Source organism: Anguilla anguilla, chromosome 5 (genome assembly GCF_013347855.1).
Source record: "Anguilla anguilla isolate fAngAng1 chromosome 5, fAngAng1.pri, whole genome shotgun sequence".
Lineage (NCBI taxonomy): Eukaryota > Metazoa > Chordata > Actinopteri > Anguilliformes > Anguillidae > Anguilla > Anguilla anguilla.
Genome location: NC_049205.1, coordinates 14892204 through 14905802, shown reverse-complemented (window position 1 = coordinate 14905802; position 13599 = coordinate 14892204). Strand labels below are relative to the sequence as shown.

The 13599-nt window shown below is 39.3% G+C and overlaps 1 protein-coding gene across 1 annotated transcript; it reads right to left on the bottom strand.

Annotated features, from left to right (window-relative positions):
• Positions 1-360: 360 nt before the first annotated feature.
• LOC118227130 (glutaredoxin domain-containing cysteine-rich protein 1-like) lies at positions 361-12182 on the bottom strand. The gene is made up of 4 exons (XM_035417280.1): positions 11431-12182; positions 4744-4983; positions 3542-3607; positions 361-1270 (listed from the first exon to the last, which is right to left on the bottom strand). Exons 1-4 carry the CDS (start codon positions 11830-11832, stop codon positions 1091-1093), a joined length of 888 nt encoding a protein of 295 aa, XP_035273171.1. The 5' UTR covers positions 11833-12182; the 3' UTR covers positions 361-1090.
• Positions 12183-13599: the final 1417 nt, after the last annotated feature.

The window sequence follows — 13599 nt, the reverse complement described above, 5'->3', positions numbered from 1 at the left end:
TTGGTGTGGGCAGCGTACTTATAGATTTAAGGTGGGAGTATCCTTGATAAGAAAGTGAATTCAGCTGAAATCAAACCACAGCTGAAAATGGCACTCCACACAAACATGTGTATCCAGTTTTGTTTTTAGTTTCTACAAACTAGCCATATCCTCCCAGCTTTATAGTCTCTTAGCTTAGCATTTCAATTTCTGATACATTTTGAAGTTCAACACAAATTATTTAATTGATCGCTTCGAAAATAATTATTATAACCAAGTACAGTGAAATGAGGAAGCCAGTGTACCATGTCAAAAATGGTAGAAATATATCCTTGTTGGGTCAAAATCATGTTTGGGAGTAAATTGTGGCAGCATATTATATACGTACTGTGTAATGTGCAATTGGGTGGAATGAAAGCCTTTATTAATTTTATTAACCTTTATTAACTGTTAAATCTGTCACTTCTAAAAAAAACAGCACCATATCACTTGCTGTGGAGGACAAATTCAACTCTTACAGAGTACAGTACATATAATCCCTATTGGGCTCATATAACGTTAGAGTTGAATTAACAGTGGACATTTTACTATGTACCAAACGCAATACTCTATGATGTCTTAAATCTTTGCAGATGTTGGTTGCAAGATAGTCATTTCAGTAAGTGCTAATAGAAATTATTACATTCTCCTCTGCAACAAACTTGTTTGGCGCCTCAAAAATATGAGGTCATGAACTTCATCAATTCCCGATAGAACAATATAATAAGCTTTAAGTAAGGTCAAACATAATTCTGATAGCCCTAAACTGCTTATAACAGCTGAACAATAATAAGCCAGTAAACATTTCACTTGTCTTAGAAATACTGTCGTCATTAACATTCCCACATTTATCCTATGTGAGAAGAGTGTCGTGAGTTCTCTGGTACAGTTCCATGCCTGTAGGGGCAATCAGAGGGGTGGTTTGTGGGCTGAGGGGGGTGATTGGGTTGTGGGCTGAGGGGGGTGATTGGGTGCGCTGAGTGCAGTCCCATGTCTGGCCTGTAGGGGCAGTCAGAGAGGAGTGGTTTGTGGGTTGTGGGTTGTTGATTGGGTGCGCTGAGTGCATGCAGTCCTACGGGGTGCAGCTGGGGCAAGGCTGCAGGCCGTTCTCGTTGCAGGCGGTGCATTTGAGGGCCTTGAAGGAGTCCGTGAAGCAGTTGCGGAACACAGACATCTTGCTGCCATGGCACATGGGGCACGGGACGAAGGCGAAGCCCCCACAGGTGGGGCAGGTGTGGGGGTGCTGCACCCTCTGGAGCCAGAAAGAAGTACAAAGAAGGTCACTAAGACAGACTGACCTCTAGTCGAATAATGGGTCACTGATCCTTTCATGGTTTGCTCCAGATGTTGAGGTCTACATTCAGAGTGTAAGATGAATATCCATGCATTATCTCAAACCTGGTTAGGTCCTTTGGTGAGGGTCAGAATAATTGCTCCACTTCCTGGTCGTAACTCGGGTTATAATATCACATATATTATATAACTTAACCAGATGGTTAACTCATAGTGTTCCTTTTGTCCTCCTTTTTTAAAATACTGGTGGTCCCAGTTAGCAACAGGAGTGTCTGGTGTTACAGAACATCCTTCAAGAAAGCATTGTAGTTTTTCATTGAAGCTGACCGCCTGCATGGTGTACAATATAATTTGTGGTAGTTCTAATCCTTTACATATTTGTGTCATACAATTTTAATAGACTTTGTAGGCATTTAACTGCTCTTATCTGAGGCAACTTACACAGCTTACAGTCTTTTACATTCAGTCCATATATACAACCGAATATTTATTGAAGCAATTCAGGTTAAATGTCTTTGCCAATCTGGAATTGAACCTGCATGCTTTGAGTTACAAGCTCAGTTCATAAACCAATGCCCTGCCTCTGCTGCCCTTTCTCGCTCAATTGTTTCCCCTTGTTTTTGTTTTTCCCCCCATTGTGCTGTGTGCCGGGCTTAAGGAGGGTTGGGTTTCAGGGCAGCCAACAGGTTTGCTTTTTATGATATGCTAACCCGAGCCAGGCTGTCCTCTCTGCCAGAGGAAGCCCAATTTGCTCTTCTGAATGATATGGCTCCCCCTGCTGAGCGTCAACAGGGTCAGTGAATGCAGTGCTGGCACCCTGTGTGCATTATTTATGGCATTTATTGATGCCCATTCATAATTCATGGCAGCTCGCAGATGCATAATTGATAACATGTCTCTGCTTATTCCTGCACTGGCACAGTTTTGCTGAGTGGAGAGGGCAGACTGGCACCAGACATGCTGCCCGCATAAAGGGCACCAAAGTTCTCCGGTCACCACTGCCAGGATGGTGGCACCATTCCAGGGTTGCTCGGGCATTTGAGAACTTGGTTTTTGGACACCCTAACTTCCTCTACAGTACCCCGGGGTTCAAGCAGAGCAAATTGGGCTAGTCACTGGAATGCTGTACCAAACACTGACACAATGTTCTCATAACGTTTTCTTCTACCATTAGAAACATTCCGGGGATGTTTTGTGCAGCTTAGCAGAGCACTTAACAGATGCCAGTGGGAGCTGAGCAGCAGACAATGAATTTGAATGGATAGAGCTCAATACCAAACACAGCAGTAGCAGAAGACAGCTTGCATTTAAGTCCCATTAATTAATCATTAATATGTTACCAACATTCACTAACAATAATACATTTTCAGTAGTACCAGTAATTTGCATTGATTCATTCATTTATTTCTTATTTTTTTAAAGTGCTAAAGGAGACAGACACTGTTTAACCATTATAAATGACTTTAGAACTCTCTAAAGAACTCTCATAGAACATCGGCTCATTCTGTAAATCATTACTTTAGTATAGACAATGCAACACATGTTAATAATACATGATTGCTGTTTTAATAAATGTCAATTATTGGCACATTAACCTCTTAAGAGTCTTCCTTTTTTCTGCAAACTTTCATTATTCATTGAAAAAGGACACTTGAGGCAAGGGCAAAATTTGTTAGTTACCCATTTAACCTTTTGAAGAGTAGGTTTTTTGAAATGCTTTTTTTAATTTTTTATTCTGAATCAGTGTGTTCTAGAACTTCATTGCTTTCAATTACCAATAGTGGTTGTTATATCAGGATTGGAATGTTTAGCTAAGAACAGTCTAATCACATATTTGTTATCTTACACCTTAAAGGGTAAAATTGTAATTCTAAACCACTGTAGAACAGACATCCCAAACTCTAGTCCTGGAGGACCACAGTGTCTGCAGATTTTAGTGGTTTCTTTTCAATCAGCAGGTCATGGAATGTATCAATTTAGGCCGGGAAAAAGTGTGTGGATTCTTCAACCAATCAAATACTTAAATGAAACACTAAGGTGGCCAAGCACACAAAAAACAGCAGACACTGTGGCCTTCCAGGACTGGATTTTGAGAGCCCAAATTTTTTGATGAAGGGAGGAATGAAAATTACATACTTTATTCTACATTCTTACTCTTACTCTGGGATGTGAGCTGCCATAAAGCATGGCATAGATTGTGACATCTTTTGTCTACATAGGTCAGCATTACCTCAATTTTTGTGAGGAGATCCTGAAGGTCTCCCGATTCATTCATCCCCATTATTTTTTCTGCACCCTAGGAAATGAACACAAATTATCAATATATAAAACTTGTACAAGAAATCAAAGAAATCATTCACAGAGGTCAGCAGAGTTCAATACCTGAGATTCAAAGTTGGGGGGGAAAGTGTAGAGAAATGCATCATCAAGCACTGGTGGGCTTAAAAGAGCATTTCTACATTGAGCTACTGTTAATGAATACACATTTTCTCAAGAGTTTTATTTTTCAGACACTGCATTATATTAACCAGATTTTATTGAGGAAAAGAGACTTTCACACAGAGATAATGTAAATCAAGGAAGGAAGAAAAAACTATTCACAAATCTCAAGATTAAGGAGATTTAGGAGCTCAGCCTGTAGCTCAGAGCTTGCAGGCTTGATTCTCATTTGGGGCACTGCCATTGTACGCGGGAGGAAAGGACTTAACCTGAATTCCTCAAGTAAAATTTAAACAGACATAAATGTCACTATTTATTTGCTTACATTATGGACATCACCCTGCTAAGGATGTTACAGACATGAACAACAAATATGGGGTAGTAGTGTATAATGGTTGAACTAAGCTATCTAGCTATGATTGTTTCCCAAGTGGGGCATTGCCGTTGTACACTGTAGCAGAGTACTTTAGCTGACATTGTCAATGACAATCCAAATACATGAATGGATTATATGTACAAAGAATTCAAACAGTGTAGGTTGCTCTGGATGAATTCATTGGCTAAATACCTAAAACGTAGTGCGTGGAGAGCTTGCAGTGATGTAGTACATCATTGCTTATTATGAATAGCTAGAATCGTCCATATTTCACAAGCCATGCAAGGGGCTTGTTATCTACAACCTTTGCACAAGCTTGTCTATGTTACATTTATTAGGCTTTTCCTGTACTTAATTGCCTGCACTTTGTCATTTTTCAACCAAATACTTTGTTCAAAGGTACATAGGTTACATAAATATATCTTTATTACACAAAAAATCTGGGAAATAAAAAAAGACACATTTGAGCAAACGATAAAATGAATCTGTAATAATAGAAATGGTGTGACAGACCAGAATTTGTCATGGCTACTATGAGAGAATGTATTCATTTGATCACTTCTACTGTATGTACTGCATGTAGCAGTGTTTGGTTATAGACAGAAGCCCAACTTAACCCCGAGGTAGTGTCCATCGATGAAGACCACAGGGAGGGAGGGGGGCTCCCCCACTGTCCTGCAGCGCTTCTCCAGCTCCTTGCTGAATTCGCCGTTCAGGGCCACGTTCTTCTCCAGGAATTTCACCCGGTGGTTCTGGAAGATCTTGCGGACGAGCTCGCAGCGCTCGAATGTGTTCCTCACCACCCGGAAACTGGTGGTGTAGATCACAATCTGCCCGAACTCCACTTTCACACTTGGCTGGGGAAACACATTAATGCATCATTCACTATTTGCTCTATTTTTAACATTTGGGGGCAGGCAAAACTATTGTTTTCAGCTGTTTTCAGATTTTTCGTGATTGAAAAGGTAATGTTATAGTAATTGCTTCCTAGTTTAAGCATCAATAAGGTCAAAACTGTACAAGGAAGGCAGGGCTGACCCTGTTAACTCCAAAATTCCCAATTATTTGAGATCTGTGGTGTTCAGTTGTTCAGAGCACCCCTATGAATAATGCTTCCAGTTAGTCTACATTATTCACTGTACTTAAATTCTACTGACTGCCCAGTAAACTGATGTCACTGTCATTTGGGGCTGCTGACGTGTTTTTAATTGCCCATTTTACAATACAGGTAGATACAGGCATTTCATTTATTTGATGCTGGGTAATTATGTATAGTATAAAAATGTATAGTATATACAACTGTGAAGGTAAATGCATGCATTGTAATTAATCATAATTAGTATCATAATCATTGGTATCAGATTTTTTGGTGAATTTTTTGACATAAAATGCAAACTGCACAGTTAGGCTGAAAAATTACTATAACCCAGGAACAATAGAGAGAGAACAACATAAGTTCATTTTAAGGCCATCAACTTTGCCCTTATTTCCAAAAAGAACAAAAACTAAAGCCTGTTCCTAATACGGACAACAGGGTAATGAAAATCCAATACAATATTACAGATGGATTCCTAATGTAATCACAAGATGGAATTATGCTTACCCTTCAGCAGTGCATTGCTGATACATGGAGCACAGATTGCCTTCTGTGACACTGAGGTACAGCGCATATCAGTGAGAAAACGGCAGAAGAACAGGGCACAGCAGCATAAGATGTAAAAACATGCAGCACCCAAGCAAGATATTTGCTGCAACTTCCACGTTTCGCTTCCCCTACATAGTAAACTATCCAATGTTAATTCATATAAGTCCAAATAGGGACCATACTGTATGTATTCTGTAAGAGATGATTTAACACTGAGCATTTTACAGTGCAGTCATTAAGTTTTAGCTAATTAATTGAGTCATGAGTTAATCAGTCATAAATGTCACTATGCTAATTATTTTTTATTTCAGCGTATTGGGGTGTCCTCATTAGATGTGGCCAGCAGTTTGTTTCAGTGTGCAGCTTTCAATAACAAGTTGTCCATACATGACATAGCTGTGTGTATACATCTGTGAATTTAGAACAAACAATGTTTTGAAATGCTTGTTTCTTTGGGAACGTTTTTTTTTTGTGTTATGTTTTTTTTTGTGTGTGTTTTGTGTTGTGAGATATTTATGTTGTTGTGATTTCGTAAGGCCACAAATATTGCAAAACATCTTCACTGTAGCTGGAGAGCCATAGTTTCAACAGTAGTCAAGTTATAAAAACTAATGAAATACAAAATACTGAAAAGCTATAAAACTTTAATCTGCATTAAATGTAACAGTATGGAACAAAATCTGAAACTAATGGAACTAATTCTCGCATATTTCAAGTTAGGCACAAAAATTCACAATTTAATGAAAAAAAAAACATTTCTCACATGGACACTTTACTGTTTCCTCCACTCAATGGCAACCACGGCCCATAAATAAAGAAAATAAAAAAATGCTAAACACACATTTTAAATGTCAAATCTCAAGAGGCAAGATACAAAAAAAAACCTTTTCATCAGTCACGCTCAAAATACAAAGAAATACAAAACTAATCTATTCCAGTGCTTTTCATTTCAGGTAGCACAAAGCTACAATTCACAAATTTACAAGGCAATAATCTTGCTATGAACTTGCACACAAAATGGAACGTAAAAACTTGTTTACAAAAAAGATCCTTCCCATTTTTTCATCGTTTTCATTCGGAAAGGAGAATGCTCCCCCAGAGCACTGTACTCATTCACAGATTGACAACAACAATATTTTTGTGAGAAAAAAAGAACAAAAAAGACTTTTAAAGCCTTGCTGTGATTTAATATTAATGGCCCATCCGGATTTTTAAACTAAAGACGACTGGTATTTGCAACTTTGGGGGAGAGGGACAAATGTGGCACAAACTTTGTGAAGGAGTTGCCAGCTCCCATAAAGTCCCTGGGGGGCCTCCAGCAAGCGAATGTAAATCCATCACTGTCTCTTTGTCTCTGCTGAATCAGTGGAGAGGAACACCACTGGATTAATGGGCTTTTGATAGTGGCCCCATCCCCTCCATAACTCCCGTGTGGTATTCGTATAAATCATAATTCAGGGAGTGGTGTAGCAGCTGGCAAAAAGAGAAGGCTGTTTACAAGTCCGGGGTCCGCCAAGCTACAATGGTTCACAAAGTGCAGTGGTCAGCTTTAAAGGCTAACCAGTGTTCCCAGAATTCTTTTACACAGAGTAAGTAGGAAAAGATCAACAGAACAGGGCAGAAAAAGGCCAGGGAATGGCTTATGAAAGATGAAAGATTAACCAACTTGAAAGATGGACTTCCAAAGACAATACCTGAGGTTTATGATATTATGTTTTATGTACTTTTACGTATTTGCTTATACAGAACATGTACCAACAATCCCTGATATAATCAGGATTATAATAAGATTTTTGACTATGTTATTTTGTTTATATAGCATAATAATGCACATATATTTATAGAATCCTTAATGGCTGATCCAAAGCACATCGCTTCTTTCAATGTAAATCTTTTATGAACAGATGAATGCTGAATTTTACATTTTATTTGATTTATTGAGCTATTCTTTTGTTGGTACTTTTATACTTCACATTGAGCAATGTTCTAAATATGGGATGTGTTCTTAGATGTTCTTCTAAATGAGAATATTATGTAAATCATAGAATGTGGATTATACAATATGTTCCCTTTTCTGTGACATTGTAAGAATTGTATTGTACTACTCCATTATAAGCATTCTCTTGTAACTTTAGTCAAATTTATGACTTCTGCCAAAGCCTAACATTGACTAATTCATGAATGAATCACTGAATCTAATGAATAAAAAATAAACACATCCTATAATGGTGTTGACTATATTATTATTAATTATATAGTATAAATATGAATTATAAAAAGTTTACAATCTGCATAAATTATAATCTGCATTTCTCTGAAGATTTACTGTTCAGAGTACCTCCAAAACACAAGCAAATGGATGTTTGATATTCTTTCATTTAGAATAGCATTATATGGGTTCAGGGAAATCTTTTTTCATTTGTTTGTCAGAGTGCTTTTGTCCAAAATACATTTCACTTCAAAAGCTCAGTGCTGCATCTGCATACTACATCAATGTTTGTACACTTTAGTTTGTCTATGAGGGCTCCTACCTAATCTGTTTTTTTTATCTTTATTCACCCAGGAAGTTTATAGCTGAGAATTTCTCTTTTTTGGAATGTAATGGATTGCATAGCCAATCAACTACAGGGGCATGAATATGTGGTAAACTAGAACAAGCCTGTTTTGTGGTAAACTGTCCTGGACCCTGGAGTTAATACCTATACTTTCTTCATGAGTGTAATGACCACGGTGTGAGAGGACCTCTATCAGTCATAGAGGAAGGGAAACAGACGTAAGAGAGACAGACTGCAGCGATGGCAGCTGCGCAGAGGTGGAACGTGAATCGGGAAGGTAACACTGCAGCAGTTCTGGGTTCAGCCCCACTCGTTCGCTCCGGTGCCCCAGGGGTGCCCCCCAAACATAAACGCTCTCCCGGCGGCCTCTCCGGCAGAAGGCCTTCAGGAACCTCCTTCCTGCGGAAGCCCGTTGCCCCGGACGGAACCCTTCAAGAGACACAATCACAGTTTCAGCTACTTCCACACGTGTCACCAAAACGTCTGTTTGGCTCAGAAATGCACAGGTCCAGCATTTGAGGGCTATAAGGGGCAAGGGTTGAGGGGGCGGGGCACTGTCTCTATGGTCATGGGCCAGATTTGCAGAAGATTTTGGGAGACCTTCACCCACAGGTTTTGAATTCTCTTTTCCCCACATGTAGCAGATTTTGTTTATAGAGGCCCCTCCGACCTGCCGGAGTGCATGCCCCCAGAGCTGAAACTGGGCACCCCTGAGACACGCCTGAGCACCAACGTTCAGCACAGAACCAGCTGTGCTCTCCAGTTCAAAACCAACATCTGGCCCTGTAGGGCCCACACAGGTTAGAAGGCAAGGCAGTCCCCACAGAGGGAGTAAGAATCAGGTGGACCAACGGAAGTTAAAACCCAGTACCGGGGGGCTACAGTGCTTGGTTGTGTTGGTGTGATTCAGCACACGTGATTCATTCCTTTTAAGAGCCTATTGATTTACCTCAATCTTTAATTTGATCAGTTAATTTTACCTCACTTTATCTAATTGTTTGCAATATACAGTAGCACAATGTGAATATGGGACTTGTGTTCCTCATGGCTGCATAGTTATTTCTGACAAAATGTGGGTTAAAGGGGCTAAATAATCCCTCAAAACATCAAAAGTGTCTGATTAAGACCATCTTATTAGAATTCTGGGATTGCAATCGTGCTTGAAACAAAAACCACAATACACATGGGTACCCCAGGATCGGGTTTGAGAACCATTGATTTAAGTCATTGATTGGCTAAAGAATCCACACACCTGGTTCTCAAGGCTTTAATTGGCTGCTGAAAGAACATCTTCAATAGCCGTAGACACTGCTGCCCTCCAGGGCTTGATTTTGACTCTCCTGAAGTAAATGCACATTTTTTCCCAGCATGCATGAGTACAGTGCATTTCCTGTAACCACTGCATATACAGCAGGGGCATGTGGTCAGAGTAAGTGCAGGGCATGGCTGCCTTCTCTGAGTCACCTGACTTAATAGATTTTTGTACATAGAAAAAAGTAATGCATGCATACTCGCATAATAAAAATCAGTGGAAAAAAGTGATGGAATCACACATAATTTCTCAGCCTTGAGGGTTGCATTCTAGTCACATATCTCACTGCACCTCACTGGCATTTACATGACCAAAAACGCTTGCACTCTAAATGCAAAAATAACTGAAATAAATATTAATGAACAATGACACACAATTTTAAAAAGTTGTATTTCTGATGGATTTCTACTGGGTAGGCAGTGCTCACTGTGCTAAGGTTGTAACATCCGTGACGCATAGTGCTACTCTGTGGAATAGCTTGCCTGCAATAGAAAGGGCTCACGACTCAGCATTATGTTTGGGGTTAGAGATTTTCCAGCATTTCACTGTCAGTTACTTTGGGATCAGTGTTTCATTGGGGGGATCCTATTAATATGCTTTGTTATCTTATGACATGGGACATATTTCACCTGTCCTGTAGGTTACTGTAGGCCCTCTGTAGGTGTTACTGTAGGAGTTAAACTAGAGATCTCACTATTCTCTCATTTAACATGTGATGTATAAGTTGTCATCTTATTGTCTGGAACTAGAGGCCAATGACCCTGCCAAATGTTGAGTCACTAGAAAGCGGAAGTCTGCAGACATCATTAACCCGATGGGGTTCCCCTGTAACACTTAGCGAATTGGGTCATTAATCTTTCATTTGGCAGTGACCCTGTCTGCACTATGATCATGCTTTCATTTGGGCTCTTCTTGAGAAGGAGAAAGTGTCACATTCTGTCAGAATTTGTATCTGTTCCCAAAGCACAGAAACCCAGTATATATACTGGCATTATTTCTGGAGTTCATATAAATCAAATTTGATATCACTTCAAGCTACAATTATCAGATAAAGGTAAACAGCTGTTATGTAAAGGATAAAGTGTTATTCATATCTTACTTCAGTTCTGTTTGAATAATTAATTGAATATACTTTAAATACAGTAATTAAATGCTCTAATTGACTTATTTATGTGAGCAATTGAGTTTATCCATTGATTCTAATGCTGCTTTAGCGTGGCCATCCGATTAAAAACATTGTCAAAAGTCTGTGAAAATGTATATTTTTCTGAGGATAATGTTTGATGCAGGGGTATTTCTTACTGTTGTATTGCTACCACTTGTTGCAGTATCATGTGCAGACAAAGTCCACAGAAGCTCTGAAAGATTTAACTGTCACTAGATATATATGGAGAAGTATAGCAACTTTTGACTGATATGTGAAAGTATTGTCTTACTCTGACTTACAGAACCAGAAACAATTTAAAAAGCTCATTCTCGAAATAATTGTTTCTGTCATTCATATCAAAATGAAAAAGATTCTGAACAGTGGAAATAATGTAATAGCATCCATATTTCATTTGTTCTGTTCACCTATGCTATATGCCAGTGTTCCTTGTAAAAAGGCAAAACTCTTTTGTTGTTGTTTTCCCATGGGATAACCATAAAATGGTACACCTACATTGCCCTTTGAGGACATTTCAGGGGACTACATAAATTAAATCTGTGGCCTCTGCGTTAGGAAGGAAGTAAGACAATAAAATGCTAAAACTGCAAAACATAATACTGAATTTGATATTGATGTGATTCTTACCCCATACACGCTGGACAGGTTGTTGAAGAGCACCTGACCAGCGCTCACTTTGTGTTTCACCCCACGCACGGTCCCATTTTTGCTCAAGATGTTCACGCGTTTGGTGCTGAAGTGTCTGTCTTTGGACGCACTGGCGTACAGGAGCAAGTCATCAGGTTCGCTCCCGCTATCATCCAACTCGGAGCCAAGCCCATTGAGGTGCCCGTTAGCTTCTCTGGTAGAAGGAGTGCTGATCGACCGTTCCGGCTCGGAGCTGCTCGTGCAGTCAGAGTCCAAAGAGTCTGACGGCGCTTCATCTTTGTATACTTCCTTTATGATCCGCCCGCTGTTCGCGGACGCCACCCGAAACCTCACTTTCTTTTGAGGTTTTTCGTCCGCACCTTTCGAGGTTTCCCGCTCCATTGAAACGCGAGAGGTTTACATGGTCCTGTTGATTGTTTTGTTTTATCGTCTGTACGTGCCACAATTTCATGCGAGGTCAAACGACATTCCAAAGTGAGTCCGCCGTTCCGACAAGAGCTATAAACATGTATGTCACCATTCCAAAAGAATTGGGGGCAAGCAGCCACTCTGCCACCAAGCTAGGTTAATAATAAATGACGTTTTGCCATGGTAACCATGAAAACCTACAGAGTAAAGTGATAGCTTTCTATTAAATAATTGATATATTCTACTAATTTTTCAGACAGCCTTATAACGCTAACCGGGTCCCTTTTTACAGTATGTTAGCTACTTGAAATAATATTTCAAGTAAGGTCAAGAGGGCAGCAGCCTGTACTGAGAACCACTTTTACCTCTTGCACTCTTCATAAATATCTACAACCTTTCAATGAATCAACCTTTGTCTTAGGTATTTTTTCCATTATTTGATGTGGTAAGTTTAAAGAGAATGTCCCATCTTAGTTTTATGTGGCTTTTTCTCACTGGGCACTAGATTGCCCCATTCTACAGAACGTCCCTCCTTCCTCTCTCTCTTTCTCTTGGTTTAATGAGGTTCAGGATCATCCTTGTGTTTGTCAGCGCACGTGACATTGAGATGCATCTCGGTGAATCTTTAATGTCAACGTGCCACGCTGGCTGGCATGCCTGTGAACCAATCGCGTGTGGGCATTTTCCTCTGCTGCATTGCATATTGGGAGAATGTTGGGAGGCTGGAAGCGAGTCTGAAAAAGGGCATCCACCACATTTTGTACGTCAGTATGACATCAGCCGCATTATACTGTACAATGTATTTCAGGCATTACAGTGTGGCTCAATGGCTGTCAGGGCTTGGCACAATGTGCTTGTAACCCAAAGGTTGCATGTTTATTAGTTATCAAGGTGAAGCACAGCTGTTGTACTTTTGAACAATGTTTGCATTGTTTCAGGATATTTATCCTGTGTGTAAATCTAAAATATGATCTGCGCACAGTAAGTCACCCTGGATAAGTGTCTACTAAGTAGTGTCTACTGGATGAGTGTCCACTGCTGGACCTGTTCTGTGTGTAGCCCTCTGAGATGATTTAACTGCTGCCCTCCCTGCCTTGTCCATGCATCCTTATCCTGTGGATGGATGGGTAGGCTTCTGGAAGACAGCCATACCACCAAACATGACTGCATTGCTTTTCAAGATTGATAATAAAGCTTTTAACAGTGGTCCCAACTGAATTTTCAGTTGGGAATTCATACACCAATTGAAAAGCACAAAATTATATTAAATACACTATTTAGACAAATGTTCAGAATTATTAATCAAAATTGTTTTGTTTTCCAGGAAGTCTGCATTATTCATTAGCTGTCCAGTATGCCTGTCTATTACAGATCTTGGAAATTTAAGCAGGTATGGTCCAAATTCCAGCCCATCTTATTCAGATTTATTAAACATTTTTTATGAACTGAAATATTGCATGGGTTTTAACTGATTTGTTGTTTACATATATATAATTGTATTTATTATTATTATTATTATTATTATTATTATTATTATTATTAATAATAATAATAATAATTAATTAATTTATTATTAATTTTTTAAAGGTTTGCCTTTATTGTACATTTTTTAGCTAAATATCTGAAACAGGATGAGAGCGTGAAGTGTACTTCGACAGCAGATGTTTTTGGTTATTTGGCGCATTCTAAATAGTGTGTTTGTTTTAAACAAAAATTCATCAAAATGTGTTGTTTACTGAG

Coding starts and splice junctions, on each gene's coding strand:
- LOC118227130 (XM_035417280.1), bottom strand. CDS start 11,832: ATGGAGCGGGAAACCTCGAAAGGTGCGGACGAAAAACCTCAAAAGAAA. Junction 4,984..11,430: donor ACCTGTCCAGCGTGTATGGG/GTAAGAATCACA, acceptor GTGTTTCCCCAG/CCAAGTGTGAAAGTGGAGTT. Junction 1,271..3,541: donor ATCTCCTCACAAAAATTGAG/GTAATGCTGACC, acceptor TTCTGGCTCCAG/AGGGTGCAGCACCCCCACAC.